This window comes from Enoplosus armatus, chromosome 18 (assembly GCF_043641665.1).
Source record: "Enoplosus armatus isolate fEnoArm2 chromosome 18, fEnoArm2.hap1, whole genome shotgun sequence".
In the NCBI taxonomy this organism is placed as follows: domain Eukaryota; kingdom Metazoa; phylum Chordata; class Actinopteri; order Centrarchiformes; family Enoplosidae; genus Enoplosus; species Enoplosus armatus.
The window spans coordinates 20,201,110-20,219,280 of NC_092197.1; the positions used below are offsets into that span (position 1 = coordinate 20,201,110).

Sequence of the window (18,171 nt, forward strand, 5' to 3'; positions counted from 1 at the left end):
AAAAAAAAACAAGCACAGAAAGATCTCGCCAGAACTTTTCTCGCCGCTCTCTGCATTTTTGTATTTATTTATTTATTTTTTTTAGCTGTTATTTTTTTTTTTTTTTGCATAACAGCTGAACTTGTAGCAGGCTGAGGTGCGTGAGCGCCGTGTTTTCCGTTTGCGGTGTCGTGGGTAGGCCCCTCACGCTCCCTTCGTGTCATTAATCGGCGGCCCGTCTTTTTGATTGTCCATCGTTTCGGCCTCGTGACAGTTACTCCCTGTCCCGTATCACTGTGCTGTATTTGCATGCAAAAAAAAGAAGAAGAAGAAGAAATGGCCTCCACCTTTTTTTTTTTTTTTTTTTTGTCTTTTCTTTTTTTTAAGGATGGGAAAGGGCTTGTAGATTTTAAAATGGCATGGGGGGCCGGGAAGTCCAATTGAGCCGGTGCATGTGTGGCATGGGCCTGTACGTTTGTAGCTGAGTCCACAAATGAAGACAATCCAGTTTGGTAGCGGAGGAGATGACCTTGTGAGGACGCGCACTCATATTGTTTTGCCGACAGCAGCATGCACTATTTCCGTTTCTTACTTCACTGACTCGCCAAAACCCGCCGTTCCCTCTGTGATGACACGTGATCACGTGACCTGCCAGTTGTATAGCTTCTTTTTGTAAACTTTCTCTTTCACGAACTGTAGTCATGGATTTCTTTTCTTTTTTTTTTTTTTTTTTTCCCAGCCGTTGATCCCGCTGCTTCGAAACCAGGAGGGACGAACAAGCAGCAGCCGACGTGGCCGGCTTTTAACTGTTGAGAGCAGTTGACACGTTTTTTTTTTTTTTTTTTTTAATGACAAGCTACACTTGTCGTGTCTGCGCGATCGCGAGGGGCCGCTTGACCCGAGTTTTATCAACTGCCCATGTTGCGCACGGGGCCGTACACGCCGAATCTGCTGTCCATGTCCACATCTGTTGGGAGCACACCCGACCGTGAACCCCCCCCACCCCTCACACATGCAGTAATTCTTCAGGTGCACTCCCAAACCCGACCAGCACGGTGCCGGTTTGAACTAGGTGGGTCCACAAAAGTCCACTTGTGCAAGCCTGAGGGTTTGTGCATCAACGAAACCAAATATCAATAGCATTATAAAAGTTTGCAGTGGCTGAATCCAACTGGAAAATGCCCTGTAGTGTCTCCGCCCAACACTTAGAAAGCTGTAAAAAGAGGGGGGTCTCCACGCCCCTTTGCTGCTGTGTAACTATCAGTGTGCTGGCAGGGCCAAATGGAGTGCGGCCAATGTGAATTGAAACCCAGAAAATAACACCCTGGCGCGTGCGCATTTTAGCATTTTATGGAATCTGAATCAAATTCCGGAACTCCTTTCAGATCCCTTATCGAATCCTTTTAGGTAGTTTGTAGAAATAATATTATTTCTGCTTCCTCATTCAGCGAATATCAGTTAAAGGAATAACAGATTGTTCGGCATGCACAAAGCACTTAACGTTACCTGAAGGTGAAAAGGTTGGTCACAGAATACGGCGCAACACCAGTTCTCACTTTAACATGATGGACGCTAGTTAAGTATTGAAGCCAAGGGACCTACCCCCCCCCCCCTTGTCATGAGTACCCTCCCTGATAAGGGATTTGTTGGCCATGGAGCTTAACGAATCAACTATGGAACCTGATCCAAAATGGAACCTGCCATCAGAACCTATCCCTAGTAAAGGCGGCATTATGCTTGAAAAGAACTAGTCTGTCTGACGTGTCATCCAACCATGTCAGAGGTGCTAAGGTGTTCTTATAGTTGTTACGAATAGTTGGAGGCCAAGTGAAGCCAGTGTTTGACCAATCGGAGCGGACACCTCTGTTGAAGCATACCGGCACCTTAAGGCAGTCCGAGACTCTCCGGTGCCATCACCTAGTGATCAATAGAGGAACTGCAGCTTAAGTCCATGGCGGTTACTGCTTGCTGGTCTGACTCACCGGATGTAGGCTATTTCAGTTGGCCAATGGCATTCTCCTCCCCTTCTGCTATCTACGAGTTGCAGGTTTTGTTTTGTTTTTTGCAAGGGTACCGTCGCTGCGTCCTGGGCTTAGCGCCGCCCCAAGACAACTGTGATTGGTTTAAAGAAATACAAACAAGCCAGTGCGCAAACAAGAACGCTTGAGACATTAAAAAAGATGGTAGTTCACAGGAAGTCCCGTTAATGGCCTTAAACCAGGCAGCCACCTGTTCTTGTGACTGAAGCATATTTATGCTAAGGCAAAAGGCACTTCCCATGATGCCCTGGGTTCTAATATTGCTCCACAAAATGTCTCAGAACACCCCAAAAACCTGTGTAAGACATTCGTTCGGCAGTGGATCAAAGAAGGATCGCATTCGGTCCCTTCATGTACTGCTTCTGTTTGAGTTCTGTTCTGCAGTAGGACGTAGCATTTCAGTAAGTGGGGGGGGGGGGGGGGGTGGGTTGGGATGCACAGGCCGTCGTAGTGATGCTGATAGTGCAAACACCGTTAACTGCCCTTTGACCAAAATGTTCCAAAAAAAAAAAAAATGCACCCTTGCAGGAAGTAGCCAAGCCGGGCCGGTCTTATTCTATTTATTGACACTGTTAGAGTGCGTGTACAGATAAATGTCAAGCGACGTTTTGGCACAAGATGTGTTTGTTGAGTATTTAGTCAGTCTGTAAAACGTGTGATGAAATCTTGCAGTTGGGAGTCGAGGAGGAGCGAGGCGTCCGCGAGGCCAGTTTGTTCTTTGGCCGTTTTTTTTTTCTAAAGATGTTACATTCCAACTTTTAAGGACTTGAAGAGAGGCAGAGGAACACCACCGCTGTTTTCTCCATTTTACATTCGTCTGGGAACATGAGCCGTTTCTACATTTCTTTTTCTTTCCCCATTGTAATATCAAACCTCCGCGTCCCCCCCCCCCCCCCCCCCCGTGTTGACAGGCGATTTCAGATATCGTCAGCTCGCACTTTATGAAGTGTAGTATTGTTATGATCTTGTGTGTTGTGCTGTAAGGGGGGGGGGGTGAAAAAAAAAAAAAGAGGAAAAATCCTTTCCGTGTGATTGTTCTTCATGCCAGCCCTTCACACTGGTGACCTTTTTTTTTGTTTTTTAAAAACAAAGAATAAAAGTTGTGTGAGTCGGCGATTTCAAACATTTTCCTATAGGAACTTTTCATCCGCTGTCACTTTTTTAACAGCTTCTGCCTGAAATGTGTCAAACACGTTCGCTGATTTTCCGGAGAAAAAAAAAAAGCAAAAAAAAAAAACAAACAAACAAAAAAAAGCGTTGTATCGGCAGCAATAACGTGTTCATTTTACATGTGAGAAAGAATTTGAAATCCTCGTGTTTTATAGCCAGTGGTGCTCTAAAACTCTGCTGTCGGTGGGGGATTGCAACGCCGATCATAATTTTCTTTTTTTTTTTTTACTTCGCAAAAGGAATAACAGCAACAACAACAACAACAACAAAAAACAAACCATTTGACATGTTTGGACATTAATCAGGATAGAAGAAGTGAAGAAATGTATTTCGTTTTCAATTGTCAAATATTGCATGTTGACAAAAGTTTGTACGTTCATGTTTATATGTTTATAACATGTTATTGTATGGTGTGTTTCCTGATACAAAATCCACGAAAATAGAAAATATTGTGGCCTAATGGCGCAAAAAAATAAGTTATTTAATGGAAAAGAACCCCAAACAGTGAAGTGACACTGTACACTGATCATAATTATGACTATTAAAAAAAAAAAGCAACAAATAAACGAGATAACTTTAGCTTCTGTTAAGACCGTCTGCTGTAGTGATGTCTTCTGTGCTTTGTATCATAAAAGAGGACCACGAACACAAGCACTTGGTTTGTTACGTAGCACCAGTGGGACCGTTGGTATGAATGTGCTTGCATTCCCACACAGACTGACGCTCCTTGAACCAGGATTGTGCGTTGTTATGGGGGTGTGTGTGTGTGTGTGGATATTTTGTTTTTATTTCATGTTTACCAGTTGCACATAAACCACCCAGCAGCACGTGGAGCATGGTGGAGTGCATGCATTGACGTGTGTATGATGAAAATGGCTTTTCCTGCTGCATATAATTTGATGAGTGTAGATTGTTTGCAAGACCCCCAGAGTCCTGGAAGCTGATAGATGATTTTCAACACAAGGTCTTAGGGATGAATCTTGTGCGCGCAAGTTCATTTGTGCGGACAGAAGATAGCTGGTGGAAACAATACAAGCTATAACAAGTTGTTAATGTGTGTGAACAAGAGAAGTTGTGCCAACAGACATTAACTTGTGTAAACAATATCATTTATGCATACAAGATAACTTGTGGGAACAATGCATTGACTTGTGGGAGCAAGACATCAGTTCAGAAGATATTAACTTAAGCTAACCAGATAACTTCAAGGTCTAACAAGATAGTTTGCGTGAACATGATATAAACAAGATATTAACTTGTGAGAACAAGATATTGACTTGTGAGAACAAGATATTGTGAGAACAAGACATTGACTTGTGGGAACAAGGCATTGACTTGTGGGAACAAGATATTGACTAGTGGGAACAAGATATTGACTTGTGGGAACAAGGCATTAACTTGTGAGAACAACATTGACTTGTGGGAACAAGATATTAACTTGTGAGAACAAGACATTGACTTGTGGGAACAAGACATTGACTTCTGAGAACAAGTTAATATCTTGTTGACTTGTGGGAACAAGATATTAACTTGTGGGAACAAGATATTGACTTGTGGGAACAAGGCATTGACTTGTGGGAACAAGATATTAACTTGTGAGGACAAGGCATTGAATTGTGGGAACAAAATATTAACTTGTGGGAACAAGACATTGACTTGTGAGAACAAGATATTGTGAGAACAAGATATTGACTTGTGGGAACAAGGCATTGACTTGTGGGAACAAGGCATTAACTTGTGAGAACAACATATTGACTTGTGGGAACAAGATATTAACTTGTGAGAACAAGACATTGACTTGTGGGAACAAGGCATTAACTTGTGAGAACAACATATTGACTTGTGGGAACAAGATATTAACTTGTGAAAACAAGATATTTACTTGTGAGAACAAGATATTAACTTGTGAGAACAAGATATTGACTTGTGGGAACAAGATATTAACTTGTGAGAACAAGATATTGACTTGTGGGAACAAGATATTAACTTGTGAGAACAAGACATTGTGAGAACAAGACATTGACTTGTGGGAACAAGGCATTGACTTGTGGGAACAAGGCATTGACTTGTGGGAACAAGATATTGACTTGTGGGAACAAGGCATTGACTTGTGGGAACAAGATAGTGACTTGTGGGAACAAGGCATTGACTTGTGAGAACAACATATTGACTTGTGGGAACAAGATATTAACTTGTGGGAACAAGGCATTGACTTGTGGGAACAAGATATTAACTTTAGCTAACCAGGTAACTTCAAGATCTAACAAGATAGTTTGCGTGAATGTGATATAAACAAGATATTGACCTGTGAAAACAAAATATTAACTTGTGGGAACAAAATATTGATTTGTGGGAACAAGACCTTGACTTGTGAAAACAAGACAACTTTTGCAAACAACATAATGTGTGCAAGCAAGATAACTCTTGCCAAAAAGATATTAACTTGTCTTCGACGTTCAAACTATTCTCATACTAAACATGGTGGCAGGTGGACACTGTGACGGACCCAAGATAAAACCCCACCCGGGCAACGTAAGGCTCTCCTCTGGCCTCTGCTGCGTTTGCCTTTGCACTCATAATAAAATTGAATTCAGCCTTTGTTGGATAGAAGTTTCACTCTGATTTGAAGTCTATTTTGGGGGGTGTTAAAGCATACCTGCATTTGCATTCCTGGACCCACACTGGGGTTTGTAGTTTTCTCTTAATCCCACACATAACTGTTCAAACTGAGAGAAACACAGTCGATGTGAGCGCTTTTCATGTTGTTTCCAAGCAGAAAATGTCTCCGCTACACAACACATAATCAGTGAACATCAGATATTCCTCGCTGTCCCACAGAATCAGTGGTTTCTTCTCTGAAGCGGCCCCCATGCACTTCAGTCCTGCAGTTCATACCGGGACCTGGACCCTGCCTGCGAGGTCGTCAAAGTAGGGCTGGCTCGTCCGGGGTTTGGCAGGAAACGGGACGGTGTGTCGGGCCAGGACGCGGGAATGAAGATGAGGAGACGTCATTTCCTCTCTCTCTCCAAAACTGCGTTGTGTTCCAGCAGCTCAACGCGCAGCATCATCTTCAGAAGAACTGCACGTCAATAGACTCCCGTCCACGGAGAAGCATGTCGATGCCTCTTGTGAACACATGGCAAATAACTGCCAACTGATCAGTCCTGTTTTGTTTTTATCTTAATGCAAGCTGGGTCATTCATACATTTCTACCTTTTTTCTACACTTGTAAAAATGTCCAAAAGGTGGGTGCAGCCTTCCTTTTTTTTTTTTTTTTAAAGCAACATTGTGTGACTTTTGTCAAACTTGCCAAATGTATTTTCAACATTTCTGTTTTACAAGAAAAAAAAAAAAGCAGCATGTTTGTGTAGAGTAGAACGTGCCAAAGACTGGTGTGCTTTCAATGACTGAGATCTATTATTGTATCAGAGGGGTTTTGTTTTTTTTTCCCTGTGTTGCTAAATGGAGCCAATAAAAAGAAGAAAAAAAAAAAGAAATGTAGCTTCATAAAAGGACCAATAAGTGTCTTTATTTTGTGTTTCGTGTTCACTGCCTTTAGTTAGTTGTGTAATTGCATCATCACCTTTTATCTGTTTCGTATGACTCTCTATAATAACGAAGTACAGTGGTTTTATTTTTGAAGGGTTTTTTTTACCGGAAGTGTCGGTATAACATTGTGTCTGCCTTGACAGTGGTGGAGGGGTCAGTATGGGGGACATGGATGGTATGACATCACGGAGTGCTCACGGCCCTCCAGAGGTCACAATGAGGAACTACAACTCCACGTTCTTCAATGAGAAGACTTTTATTTTTTTTTGTCCACCCCAATTTGCATGTAGTATTTACGGTTTTATTTAGATATATTTGAAGTCTTCACCGGAATTGTTAGTACGCTATTGTGTCTAACTTGATGCAGGTAAGGTAGGCGGTTGCCGTGAATGCAATGAGAATGTATTGTTCTTCACTGCCATCCAGTGGCCACAATGAGGTATTACAGCACTACACTGCGTTAGACGCTCACGGCGCCTCGACTTGAAAATGCCTAAATTTGGGCAATGTTGATAACGTGTTTTATCAATGGGTACGCCCAAACAAATTTGCAGTTATTTAAAACTGATTAAAAACAGCCTTACATCAGCAGACTTGGTTAGCGGTCTAGTAGCTCTCCCTCAGTGCATTTTTCCTATATAACGATGTGCGGGGACTCATCTTTACACACTTGAGGATCTTTGATAGCGCCGCAGCTTGTTGAGTTTGAGCGTGTTGCTTAGAAACGTCAGAATGTCGACTCGGGGCCCAATCACCGTCGGGGAAAGGTGTCACGTTCTTTAAACTGACCAACCAGAAAGAGGGTTGGCGTCACTACCTGTTGAAGTTTCTCCAAGCTCCCACTCCAACAGACTTCTTACGTCCACCTACTTATTATTGCTAGCGAAACAAACAAACAAACAAAAACTAAACAAAAAGTTCTGCTAGTGAAATATATTTTGAAGTCTTGTCGAGTACACTTTGGTTTCTCATACGGTAAGACGGAGAACGTGTTAGTTAATCGCCACAGACGCTAGGAAGGCTGCTGTCAGGGTTAGCTAATAAGCTAGCTAAGGAGAATGTCAGGCTAATGTACACTTCTTGCTAGGCTACTTTGCCTTTTGGTTAACTCGGTAAGACTGACCCCCCCCCCCACCCCCATAATCAGTGGTGGAATGTAACTACGTACATTACGTACTCAAGTGCTGTCTGTAAGTACAAATTTGCTTTAGTTGAATATTTCCATTTCATGACACTACTACTACTATTCTTTCACTACTACAGCTAGTTACTAGTTACTAGTATAACATAATTAAGATATGAGATAATATAATAGTACACATATCATTAGATGTACTATATGTACTCACAGGGGTAATTCCTCCTCATTGAGTTCTTTAACTTTGGATACTACAAAAGTACATTTTCCTGATTATACTTTTGTGCTTTTACTTTTGAGTCACATTTTCAATGGCTTTTACTTGCAACGCAGTATTTTCACAGGGCGGCATGGCTCAAATATTGCGGAATTCCTAATGTCACACCAAACACTGCCAGTGCATGTGTTTTGAATTCAAAGCTTTTGGTTATTTGCGTAGATTTTGGCAGCTTAATTCGGCGTTACTGTGAAGGGATCAGCTAGTGTTTGCTGCTGAGCTCCTTTTCCTTGATAGTTTTTGATGAATATATCCCACAGTGTTCCATGCCAGGGAGATGATACAGGTCAAAAGAACAAAAGTCGCTTAAAAGCACGCAAAATACACTTAAAAATGCCCTAACGTTTTACCATTCTTCCTGGTTTCGCCTGTAAGATTCTGAACATTTGTCGTCATCCCCATTTCGCGCAGCGATTATACACAATTGTCTCGCAAATACTCGTTGTAAAGATGTTGTCCCACAGAAATGTTGACCGCCTTGTCGAGACGGGAAAGCTGAAATGCGGTGCAATCAAATGAATCTTAAATCATCATGTTTTCTAATTGGGTTTGGCATTATTTTCCTCAGAGCTCATCATAACACTAACTTCTGTGGTGAAATTCTGATTCTGGAGATACTCACCCCCCCCCCCCCCACCACCACCACCACCACCACCACCACCATCATCACTACCACTGTTTCTTAGAGGAAAGCAATGAGAACTCGGTCTAGTTCACCTCCAATTCATGTGCACGTCAACGACACCACGCCGGTCCATGTCCATGTGAAGAGCCAGGGGACGAGTCCTGGCAGGACGCCTCAGGTTAGAGATTTACTTTCACGTATAATACAAGTGTTTTCAGTTGTTCTGTAGTGAGTGTGCAGCATAGAAAGGCCCGACAGACGCCAATGACACGCTGCTGCACACACTGTGTTTCTAAAGGGGAAGGACAGAGGAAACATCCGTCCCACAGCCAAGGTCAAAACCCGGGTTCCGTGGATCCCGCCAGGAAAGGCCTCCGTACGGGACACTTCATATAAGTGGGAGGTAAGGCGCCTTGAAGGAACGTTACACCTGAACCCCCACCTTCTGGCATGTTTTTTTTTTTTTAAAAAGCTTCATGCAGTGTTACTAAGTAAGTGTCGCTTTGCACCGCTAGGGGCCAACGCACCGCCTTGAGATCGCACCGCCGCTCCCCGAACCAGAGCCGGAGCGCTCCCAGTCTGCGCTGCGACTGGCTGACCTGGCGTCAGAGGACGAGGAAGGGCTGCACGGACGGATCAGCCAGTACGAGAGGAAGATCGACAGCTTGCTGACCGAAGTCGGCTCTCTGAAGAACGAGGTCAGTTTCTCCTCTGTGTCCATGGTGAACGCCTTCCCTTATCACGTGCCTATTAGGATTAAAGCCATAAACAGATTCTATTGTTATTATTATTATCCTCATATTTGTCTTTGTGTTGTCATTTTTATTTTTTCGAGCTTTTATTGATGCTTCATTGTTTGTGTGGAGGCAGACGGTGACTCGAATGGACCCAAATCATTTTTGTTCAGATCATGATGATGATTATTAGCATAAAGTTACAAATAGCTGCATAATGTTTTGTTTTTGTGGTTATTTTACACAAAGATGAGTTTACTAGCTGTATATTGTCTGGTGTGGCTCTTTAGGGATCTAAAGCCAGAGAAAAAGTGTGTATTTACGGGGGGGGGGGGCGGCTGTATAGGATCTAGTGTCTTTATGGAGGTGGACCCACACTAGGTCCTGAGAGGGAGGATATCCCAGCCTCTGCTGCATCAATTCTGACCATTTTTAAAAGAGTCTGTCTCATGTGTCCCCCCCCAGCTTTAAAGGCCCCATGTTGCAGAAAGTGAGATGGCCACGTCTTGTTTGATCATAAAGCAGCTCTGGGTGCTGTATAAATACTGGGAAAGCATCAAAACGCTCAGTCCACGGAGAAATGATGGATGACAGGTTTAGGATCCACCAGAAAGACTTGATATTTGAAGTCCGAGGTTTCTGCGACCGGAGTGACGCGTCGTTTGTGTGCCTGTCTGTCCACATGTCCACCTCCCCGCAGGTGGAGCTGCGGAAGAAGGAGCAGCTGCTGGAGCGCCAGTCGGAGCGGCTGAGCGTCTCCCAGCGGGTGATCACCGAGCAGGAGGAGGAGCTGGCCGAGGTGACCAAGGAGCTGGAGGAGACCGAGCGGGAGAACGCACGCCTGCGCCAGTCCATGGAGAAGATGCTGGAGGAGACCGACCACAGCAGGCAAATATGATACGCTTATGATACGACTTTACACCTGGGATACAGAGTAGAGCCACTCCTGTGTAAACCCTGTGTGTATGTGTGTGTGTTTGTCGTAGATCATATATTTCTGCCTCGTCCTCGCAGGTTAGACCGGGACAGCGTGCCGCAAGACAAAGACGCCCTGCTCAGGAAGCTGACGGAGGCCGAGGCGGACGGGACGGCGGCTGCCAGGCAAGTCTCGGCCCTGCGAGAATCCGTCTCCAAACTGTGCGGCGCGAGCGGCAGTGTGAGTGTTAAATGGCCCGAACTCGCGTTGACGTTACATGAATGCCATTTGAATGATCGGCCCGAACCGGTTCTCACGACTCTCTTTGGTTACCCCCCACCCACCCACCCACCCCATGTCTCCGTCCCTCTCGGCCTTGCTGTTTCGCCGGTGAAAGAGGCTGTCTGGCTCCGAGTCGTCGGCCCTGGCCCGTCAGAAGGAGCTGCTGCTGCAGAAGCTGGAGACATTCGAGGCCACAAACCGAACCCTGCGGCACCTTCTCAGAGAGCAGCACGGATCCAAGGTGCCGTGTGTTCCCTGCTCGTCTTCAAAAACACTGTTTAACATCTGTCAATATTGGGTTTTGGTCTTTCCTCTGTCCCTACCCGGGTAAACTGTCTGGAATATCATCATGTCAGATAAAACTTCAGCACACTACCATGGTAGAAATGGTAGAACTGGTAGAACAATGCCTCTTGACAGTTGAACAATATGCAGTCAATGTTTATTCGGCAGAGGGACTTCACTTTCCTGTGTGTTGGTGGACTGTTTGTGAGCAGGTGGAGTCAACCCGCCTGTCAGAGCAGAAGGACACATTACTCAAGAGACTGGCGGACACAGAGGCAGAAAATGCAGTGAGTTTCATACAAGCCTACTGAATCTGCTCTACACCTACCGTACGTTTCTCCCATGTGTGGTGTAAAGCTTGCCCCCGCTTTTCCTTTCGCAGCGCCTTGTGGTGAGGCTTCAAGAGAAAGACAGGGAGGTGACTCAACTCTCCCGACTTTTAGATGCCGAAAAGGTAAGCAGGGATCCGAAACTAAGCTTCAGATATCGTTACTGTGGCGTTTCATTCGTACGCCAAAAGCAGAACACGCATTCGTCTCTAATGTGGATTCTGCTGCGTTTTGGGAATGCAGGACAACACCAAGAGCACAGCCGATTTGTCCAAGAGTCTGGAGTCAACGAGAGCTCATCTACAAGGACAGCTCCGCAGCAAAGAAGCCGAGAAGAACCGGCTTACCGTGCAGATAAAGGTCTGTCGTGGTCACCATCTGTGCAAATGGAAATTGGGGAAAAAAGGCACAAACAGTTAGCCCAGCTGCAATCCTTGGTTCTGTCCCTTTCCCCACTTTGGTCCAGAACCTGGAGCGAGCAGCCAACCAGCAGAAGGCGGAGATGGAGCGCCTGACGGAGCGCCTGGCGAGGCTGAGGCGGCAGGCCAGCGAGGACCGGGAGGCTCTGAAACAAGCCACGCGGGCCCAGAAACAGCGAGCCGAGCGCAGCGAGGGCACCGCGGGCCAGCTGAGCGTCCAGCTGCTGGACACGGTACGGTCACGGGGCCAACGTGCTCACTAGGTGCTTTTGCCAATTATTAGATGGCTGGCCATGTGTCAAAGAAACACTCAGTCACCACTGGACCCATCTTTTATCCCTGTAACTGAATCAGGCGACAGCGTTCAGCAACAATTTCTTTTGAACAGGAGAGGCAGGTGGCTGATGCGCTGTCGGCAGCCGAGACCTGGCAAAGTCGCCACGCCCAAGAGGCGAAGGACAAGAGCAAACTGGAGATTGAACTGTCGCTGCTGAACAGGTAACTGCAGCTCTGTCGCCACAGACGAGTACAAGACGATAATCAGACACTGTTGGAACTACAGATTTGGTAGCGATTGGTTTTATATATCATCATAAAAACCATTTCCATTGGCTTTTTGTGAGGTTTTCAGCAGCGCTGCAAAGTCACAGTTAAGACTGACGACCCGTTCAAATACGACATGCTTAACTTATCTTCTAAATAAGATTATAAAAACTCATAACTGGACAAATTCAATTTAATTGATTATAAAGCAGGTCTAGGTGCTGCTATAAATATTGTGAAAGGATCACAACACAGAAATGAAACACAGCCCGTGTTCAGAAACTGCGCCTTTAAACGAGCTGTCAGGACTTCCTGTAAGGTTGTGATGTCACTAACTATACAGTCAGCCACGCCCCCACCCAGCAGGTCATCTGCTCCAATCACAGCACCACCCACCAAGTACAGGGACGCTCATCCACCCGCTCAGTCTGTCTAAGTTAGTGGAGCGCTTGGAAAATGCCCCTGCAAGCGGCCCATGGTGGGAGGCGGAATTTCGGCGATGTCGGGTGCAACCGGACGACCCCCTTGTCAGACCTCCATAGAGTAATCCATCGAGCAAAGCGCTTCTAATAATGCCTGAAGCGTCCCATTGTCGTGAAATATATACTGGCTGCAACTTCTTTTTGCAATGCGATGAGCATATTTTCTCTTAAGAATACGTAACGCGGTTGAAAAGTTGCCCCGTGTTGTGATGCAGCCACGCGGCGGAGCTGACGGAGCAGCTGCGGAGCGCGGAAGATAAAAGCAGGGTTGAGAGGGAGGCCCTGCTGGATCACCTGCACGGGCTGACCGCAGAGATCACTGCCGCCAAACTGGAGAACCAGTCCCTCAAGGTGAGACACACCCAGCGCTCCGCTTTACAGGGAGGGCATGTTTATTGAACCTGTCCTTTCTTACACCGGCTCATATTACATTAGAGGGGTGGGCTGTCCTGTTAATTTAATGACTGAAGCCGTGTGTTCCTGTCAGGCTGCAGCGTCTGCGGTGGAGGAGAGGCTGGCCTTGTCTCAGTCGGAGCTCCAGCAGGTCAAAGCTTCTACCAAGCAGTACGAAAGCCTGCTGGACAGCTATAAGATCCAGGTATGTGACGCATACTGCACCACTGGGTTGTGATAACACAGCAGGTTACAGTCCCACGGACTAGTCTGAACCCAGTTCTTTTTTTTCCCCCCTGCCGGACAGGTCGGAAAAACCCGGGCCGAGGCGGATGAGTACGGTGCTCAGCTGGCTCAGGCGGAGCGGAGGGCCCAGGCGGCGCGCGGGGAGCTGGAGCAGGAGATAGAGGAGGTGCGCGGGGAGCTGCTGGGGCGGCTGGCCGAGCTGGAGCCCCTCCCCGAAGCCTTGCGGCGCTGCGAGCTCCAGCTGCGGGAGGCCCAGGACAGGGAGCGCGGCCAGGAGAGGCGCAGCGTGGAGCTCGGCGCCACCCTGACTGACCTCCGCATGAAGGTCGCGCCTCAAATTAGCATAAATAATGATCTCAATTCCAAGTCAAAGTGCTCATTTGAAAATGAGTCTTATGCTTATTAGTTTTAGCACTAACTCTTAAGTAGGAACCCAGATATTGACTGGATGCACAGTCCAAGCACCTCTGATAAAAGGACTTGCGTTGTGTTAGGTGGAGACCCAGGGCAGCCAAATGGAGCTTCTAAGACAGAAGAACAAGGCACTGCTGGAGGAGAAGAGACAGCTTCAGCAGCGAGTGGAGAGTTTGGAAAGGTCAGGTCTTTGCCGTCTTGCCACACACGTCTTTCCCTCTGCGCCATCTTTCGTTTTAACCACCAGCGAATGTTCCTTCCTCCTTTGAGGGCCGTTATTCAGTTGTCCAAATGAGCCCTGAATGCCAAAGCTACGCACTACTACATACACCCCATGATGTCACTTCTCAAATGTGTGTCGACAGCGCAGCTCGTAAAAAAAAAAAAAAAAAAGCGAAACCATCTCGATGATGCGAGTCGGCGCGCCGGTCAGCTGTTCGTTCTAACCGGTGCGTTGTTGTTGTTGTTGTCGCCTCGCAGAAAGCTGGAGGAGGCCGGCAGCCAGAACGGCGACCTGCTGGCCGTCATTGCCAAGCGGGAGGACACCATCCGCGGCAATCAGCTCCGCCTGGAGGAAAAAACGAGGGAGTGCTCCCTGCTGAGCCGAAAGCTGGAGGAGTCTCTGGACGATGCGCACCAGCAGGTCTGAAACCAGTCAAACAGCTGTTGAACGCTGGGTCCTACAAAGCGTGTGACACCCAGCGGCTTCTGCACCTACTGTTGCCCATTAATCAAGTCCAATGTGTCATATTCACCTCCAGATGTCGGAGACCAGAGAGCGTGCTGCCACCAAAGAACACTCCACCCAGTCCAAGATGCTGGACCTAGAGACCCAACTGAGCAGGACTACCTCAGAGATCAACCAGCTGCGACGCAGCAAAGAGGAGGTAAAGGCCGTGCCAGTGTCCCTACTGGACACTTTATCTGGACACTTTACTTTATTCTGGTCACTGCACTGCACTGTTGTTATTTATCTATCTTATTTTTATTTTTATTCTTATTGTTATTTTAGCTTTTATATTCTACTTATTTGTTATCAAAACAATAGCACCTTCAGACCACAGCAAATTCCTTGTAATGTATGTTACTTGGCAATAAACAGTTTCTGATTCTGATTCTGATTCTGATAGAAATTTGCATGCAGCCGTGTTAAGCAGGTCTTTAAGGTGTGTGTGTGTGTTTGTGATGCCCAGGTGGAGCGGCGGTACCAGAGCCGACTGCAGGACGTGAAGGATCGCCTGGAGCAGTCGGACAGTACCAACCGAAGCCTGCAGAACTACGTCCAGTTCCTCAAAGCCTCCTATGCCAACGTGTTCGGAGACGTGGCCCTCAGCAGCTCACTGCGTGCCCCCTCGCCCATCTGAGGTGTGACCTTGTATGCACACGTGCCACAACAGTACTTGTTACTTATAGATCCGCTAAGAAGGGCGTCGGAGACCGCCTCGGTCAGTGGTCTGGTTGCTTGTTTTTCACACCACTTCGAGCCGGTTGGGTGAAGGGCCGCAGTATATGTATTGGCTGGTAGTAGAATGTAAAGATTCATTTAGAACTTGATTGGTAGACAATAAAATATGTATTTTTATTAAAAGAGTGTAATCGTAAAGCTCTCACTTTACCTACTATTTTACCAGATGCTTAAATCCCCTTTATGCACAGAGAGTATAGAGAACTACAGAGAGGAGACGAGTTCTTCGCAACAAATTATGACACTGACATGTTTTATATTTGTTTTTCCTCATCCGAATCGAGGGTCTAAGGACGGAGGGTGTTGTAGCCTGTGCAGACCGCCATGCGTGTATCCAGTCTTTACAAAAGCTACTGTTTCCCACCGATTAGTGTTGATGGCGTCTTGGAGCTTTTCAAGGTTTGAATGTTTGTTTTTTTTTTTGTTTGTTTTTTTTGATTTTACATGCCAAAAAAACAAAAACGATGGAAATTGCTCATTTTCTTTATCCAGACTGCACAATGTTGTAGTCACGACAACAGCCTACGTGCTGCATTTGAACTGCTATATATCAAAACAATTGATTTTGTTTGATTTTTACATTTATACAACTCGGCATCTTGCGCTTAAATGTATCTATGCTCTTTGATTTTTATGGAGCTGAAAACATCGGTGCTATTGCTGTCCCACGGCTGGTGCCACGGCGGTGCGTGTCAAAAAAGTTATCTGGGGTTTTTATGGTTTCACATTGTTGGTTTTTTGGTTTTTTTTTCAGAACTGTTTCATAGAGTGTATTTAAACAAGGGAATAATTTATATCCACGATAACTTTAAAGCGGCAATAAAAACAACAAAACGAGATTGGCGGTGTGCGTGCCCTTTTTTCCTCAGTCCTCATCTCGCCTCAGCTTCTCCCCCTCAATCGCGGCAGTGCGTCTCCGTTGTTGAAATTCACAAAGTATGCACAATATAGCGGTGTGATCGCATCAACCAAAATGTAACGGCTCGTGGACAGAGGATCTCTTGTCTGAGAAGTCCTTGTGGTAGTCAGCTGATGGAGAGGCTGCTTAAGGAATTCTGATGGTCATGGAACGATTATGTAAAGGAAATGAAATGCTTTTTTTTTCCCACAATTGAACACAGACTTCCTCTCAGTGTTGATAACTGATAGTCATACTGGTAAAGCTACAGTGCAATCTGTATCGAGAATATAGCCAGAGCCTGCAGGGGTGGGAGCACGATGTCCTGCACTCAGTATATCATGCTTGACTAGCAATGTGCATGAGTCTGTCTGTGCTTTATCTTCTATTTGTCTTACAGTGTGTATTCTGTAACACTCTCTACGCTTAAATCTAGAAAAAAATTGTAAAAATGTAAATGTTTGTGCCACAACCTCTGTTACTGCTAAACATGTCAAGAATGTGATAACCAGGGTACAGTGAGCTGGAGGAACACATGTTTTTGTGTCGAGAACACTTTCGGCTACTTCCGGCATTCGTCGGTTCTTTTCGTACAGCTGCAGAAAAAAATACGTCACATTTGTTGGTGGAAGAAAAAAAAAAAACACAGCCATCCCAAAGAGCAGCCTCTCATCACCCTTCGTCGTCGAGTCGCCTGGACAGCCAGTAACGCCACTTCGTAAGCTCTTTGGAGAACAGACCGAGGTATGGAAAAATGCTTTTTTTTTCTTTGAGTTGGGCATTTTTTAAACTAATTCATTGCGCAATGTATTGCAAGGCCGTGCTTTCCTACTTGCTGTTAATTCAATTTGTGTTCCCTGGCTGCTACGGACTCGCTAGCTCGGAGGCTAACGTTAGCTAGCTAGCTAGCTGCAAGCATTCCTTTTGTTGAATGATATTTACCGTACTGTTGGGGAAAAAAATAACGCCAAGGCAAGGCAAGGCTTTCCAGTGTGCCTCTAAGATAGAGCAACCTGAGGGTTGCCTACATATTATCGAAATGTTAACATAAGTCACCCTACCAAATGACATTAGCGTGCACTGGCACCCGTCCACCTACGTTTTATTCAAAACAAAATGGTTCATTTAAACAGTCAGAAGTCGACATGTGTTACGTTAACGTCAGCTAACTATTATGTTTTCCCTCCATGAAAGTGTTATAATACTGCTCGTTTAGCTAGAAACATTCACGTTAGCGAAAATTCAATAAAGCAGGGGTTTGTCTCGAGCTGCGAGCTGCTGTCTGCTGGCTAGCCCGCTAATTCACAATGTAACTTTGCAGTAACCAAATCCCATTCACCAATATTCATCGCCATAGGGCTTCCCTCGCAATTTGTGCATTATGTGGTTTCAGGCAATGAACGACATGCCACTATATGAAGGCGAGGCAAGGTTATGTCGGTGGCCGATGAGCTTGTCGGCCATAGCTGAAAAGGGGAGCCGCCCAGTGCAAGCTGAATACCACAGGACATATGGCCCCAGCTGTCATTCCTCTTATTACCTTGCATTTATTTAAACGCGGGCAGTGTCCCGGTTAATAATTTACATGTGTCCCCCGCGCATGACCAATTTGTGATACAGTTTACTGTCCGTGGCCATCGTTACGTGATTTTTTTTAAGGAGTGGACCGAGGCTATGAAAAGACGCCGGTATTTCCAGCAGAGCATGACGGAACATCGTTTGCATAAAGATATGTGTGTGTGTGTGTGTGTGTGTGTGGTTTTTCTTAAATACGGCTGGGGACAGTAAAAAACAAACAAACGAAAAAACAGCTGGACGTGTGGCGACACGAAGGTGCTATCTCACACTACTTACTTTACTGTCCAGGCTTTGTCAGTGTGGTGCCAAGTTCTTCACATACCAACTGCCCCTCTGCTCAGATTGGAATCTGCACTATAAAGTCTACAAGATAGTGACTAAGCACCATGGCAACTGCTGTATTAGTTGGC

The 18,171-nt window shown here is 45.7% G+C and overlaps 2 protein-coding genes across 4 annotated transcripts in view; both read left to right on the top strand.

The window, feature by feature from the left end:
* Positions 1-8,844: 8,844 nt before the first annotated feature.
* Positions 8,845-16,124, top strand: odf2a (outer dense fiber of sperm tails 2a). Of its 3 annotated transcripts, none has more exons than XM_070924265.1 (18): positions 8,845-8,955; positions 9,076-9,180; positions 9,293-9,475; positions 10,212-10,399; positions 10,526-10,667; positions 10,825-10,959; positions 11,207-11,281; positions 11,377-11,448; positions 11,567-11,683; positions 11,790-11,975; positions 12,131-12,240; positions 12,983-13,118; positions 13,255-13,365; positions 13,468-13,731; positions 13,901-14,001; positions 14,301-14,463; positions 14,582-14,707; positions 15,014-16,124. In XM_070924265.1, the coding sequence occupies exons 1-18, from the start codon at positions 8,848-8,850 to the stop codon at positions 15,182-15,184; spliced, it is 2,493 nt and encodes an 830-aa protein (XP_070780366.1). In that variant the 5' UTR covers positions 8,845-8,847; the 3' UTR covers positions 15,185-16,124. The 3 variants fall into 3 exon arrangements, with proteins under 3 accessions (XP_070780366.1, XP_070780364.1, XP_070780365.1); XM_070924263.1 differs by having other exon boundaries at positions 10,825-10,950; positions 11,165-11,281; XM_070924264.1 differs by having other exon boundaries at positions 10,825-10,950.
* A 714-nt stretch (positions 16,125-16,838) lies between these two features.
* sptan1 (spectrin alpha, non-erythrocytic 1) overlaps positions 16,839-18,171 on the top strand; it is a 30,037-nt gene continuing 28,704 nt past the window's right edge. Inside the window, exon 1 of the mRNA XM_070924593.1 lies at positions 16,839-16,927. The gene's annotated coding sequence lies outside the window, so the exon portion shown is untranslated. The remainder of the gene's footprint in view (positions 16,928-18,171) is intronic.

What these genes read in the sequence shown, in the direction of transcription:
- odf2a (XM_070924263.1), top strand. Translation starts at nt 8,848, where the DNA reads ATGAGAACTCGGTCTAGTTCACCTCCAATTCATGTGCACGTCAACGAC. An exon ending in TGGACAGCTATAAGATCCAG is followed by an intron (nt 13,366 to 13,467) that starts GTATGTGACGCA and finishes CCTGCCGGACAG; the next exon opens with GTCGGAAAAACCCGGGCCGA. An exon ending in CGAGTGGAGAGTTTGGAAAG is followed by an intron (nt 14,002 to 14,300) that starts GTCAGGTCTTTG and finishes GTCGCCTCGCAG; the next exon opens with AAAGCTGGAGGAGGCCGGCA.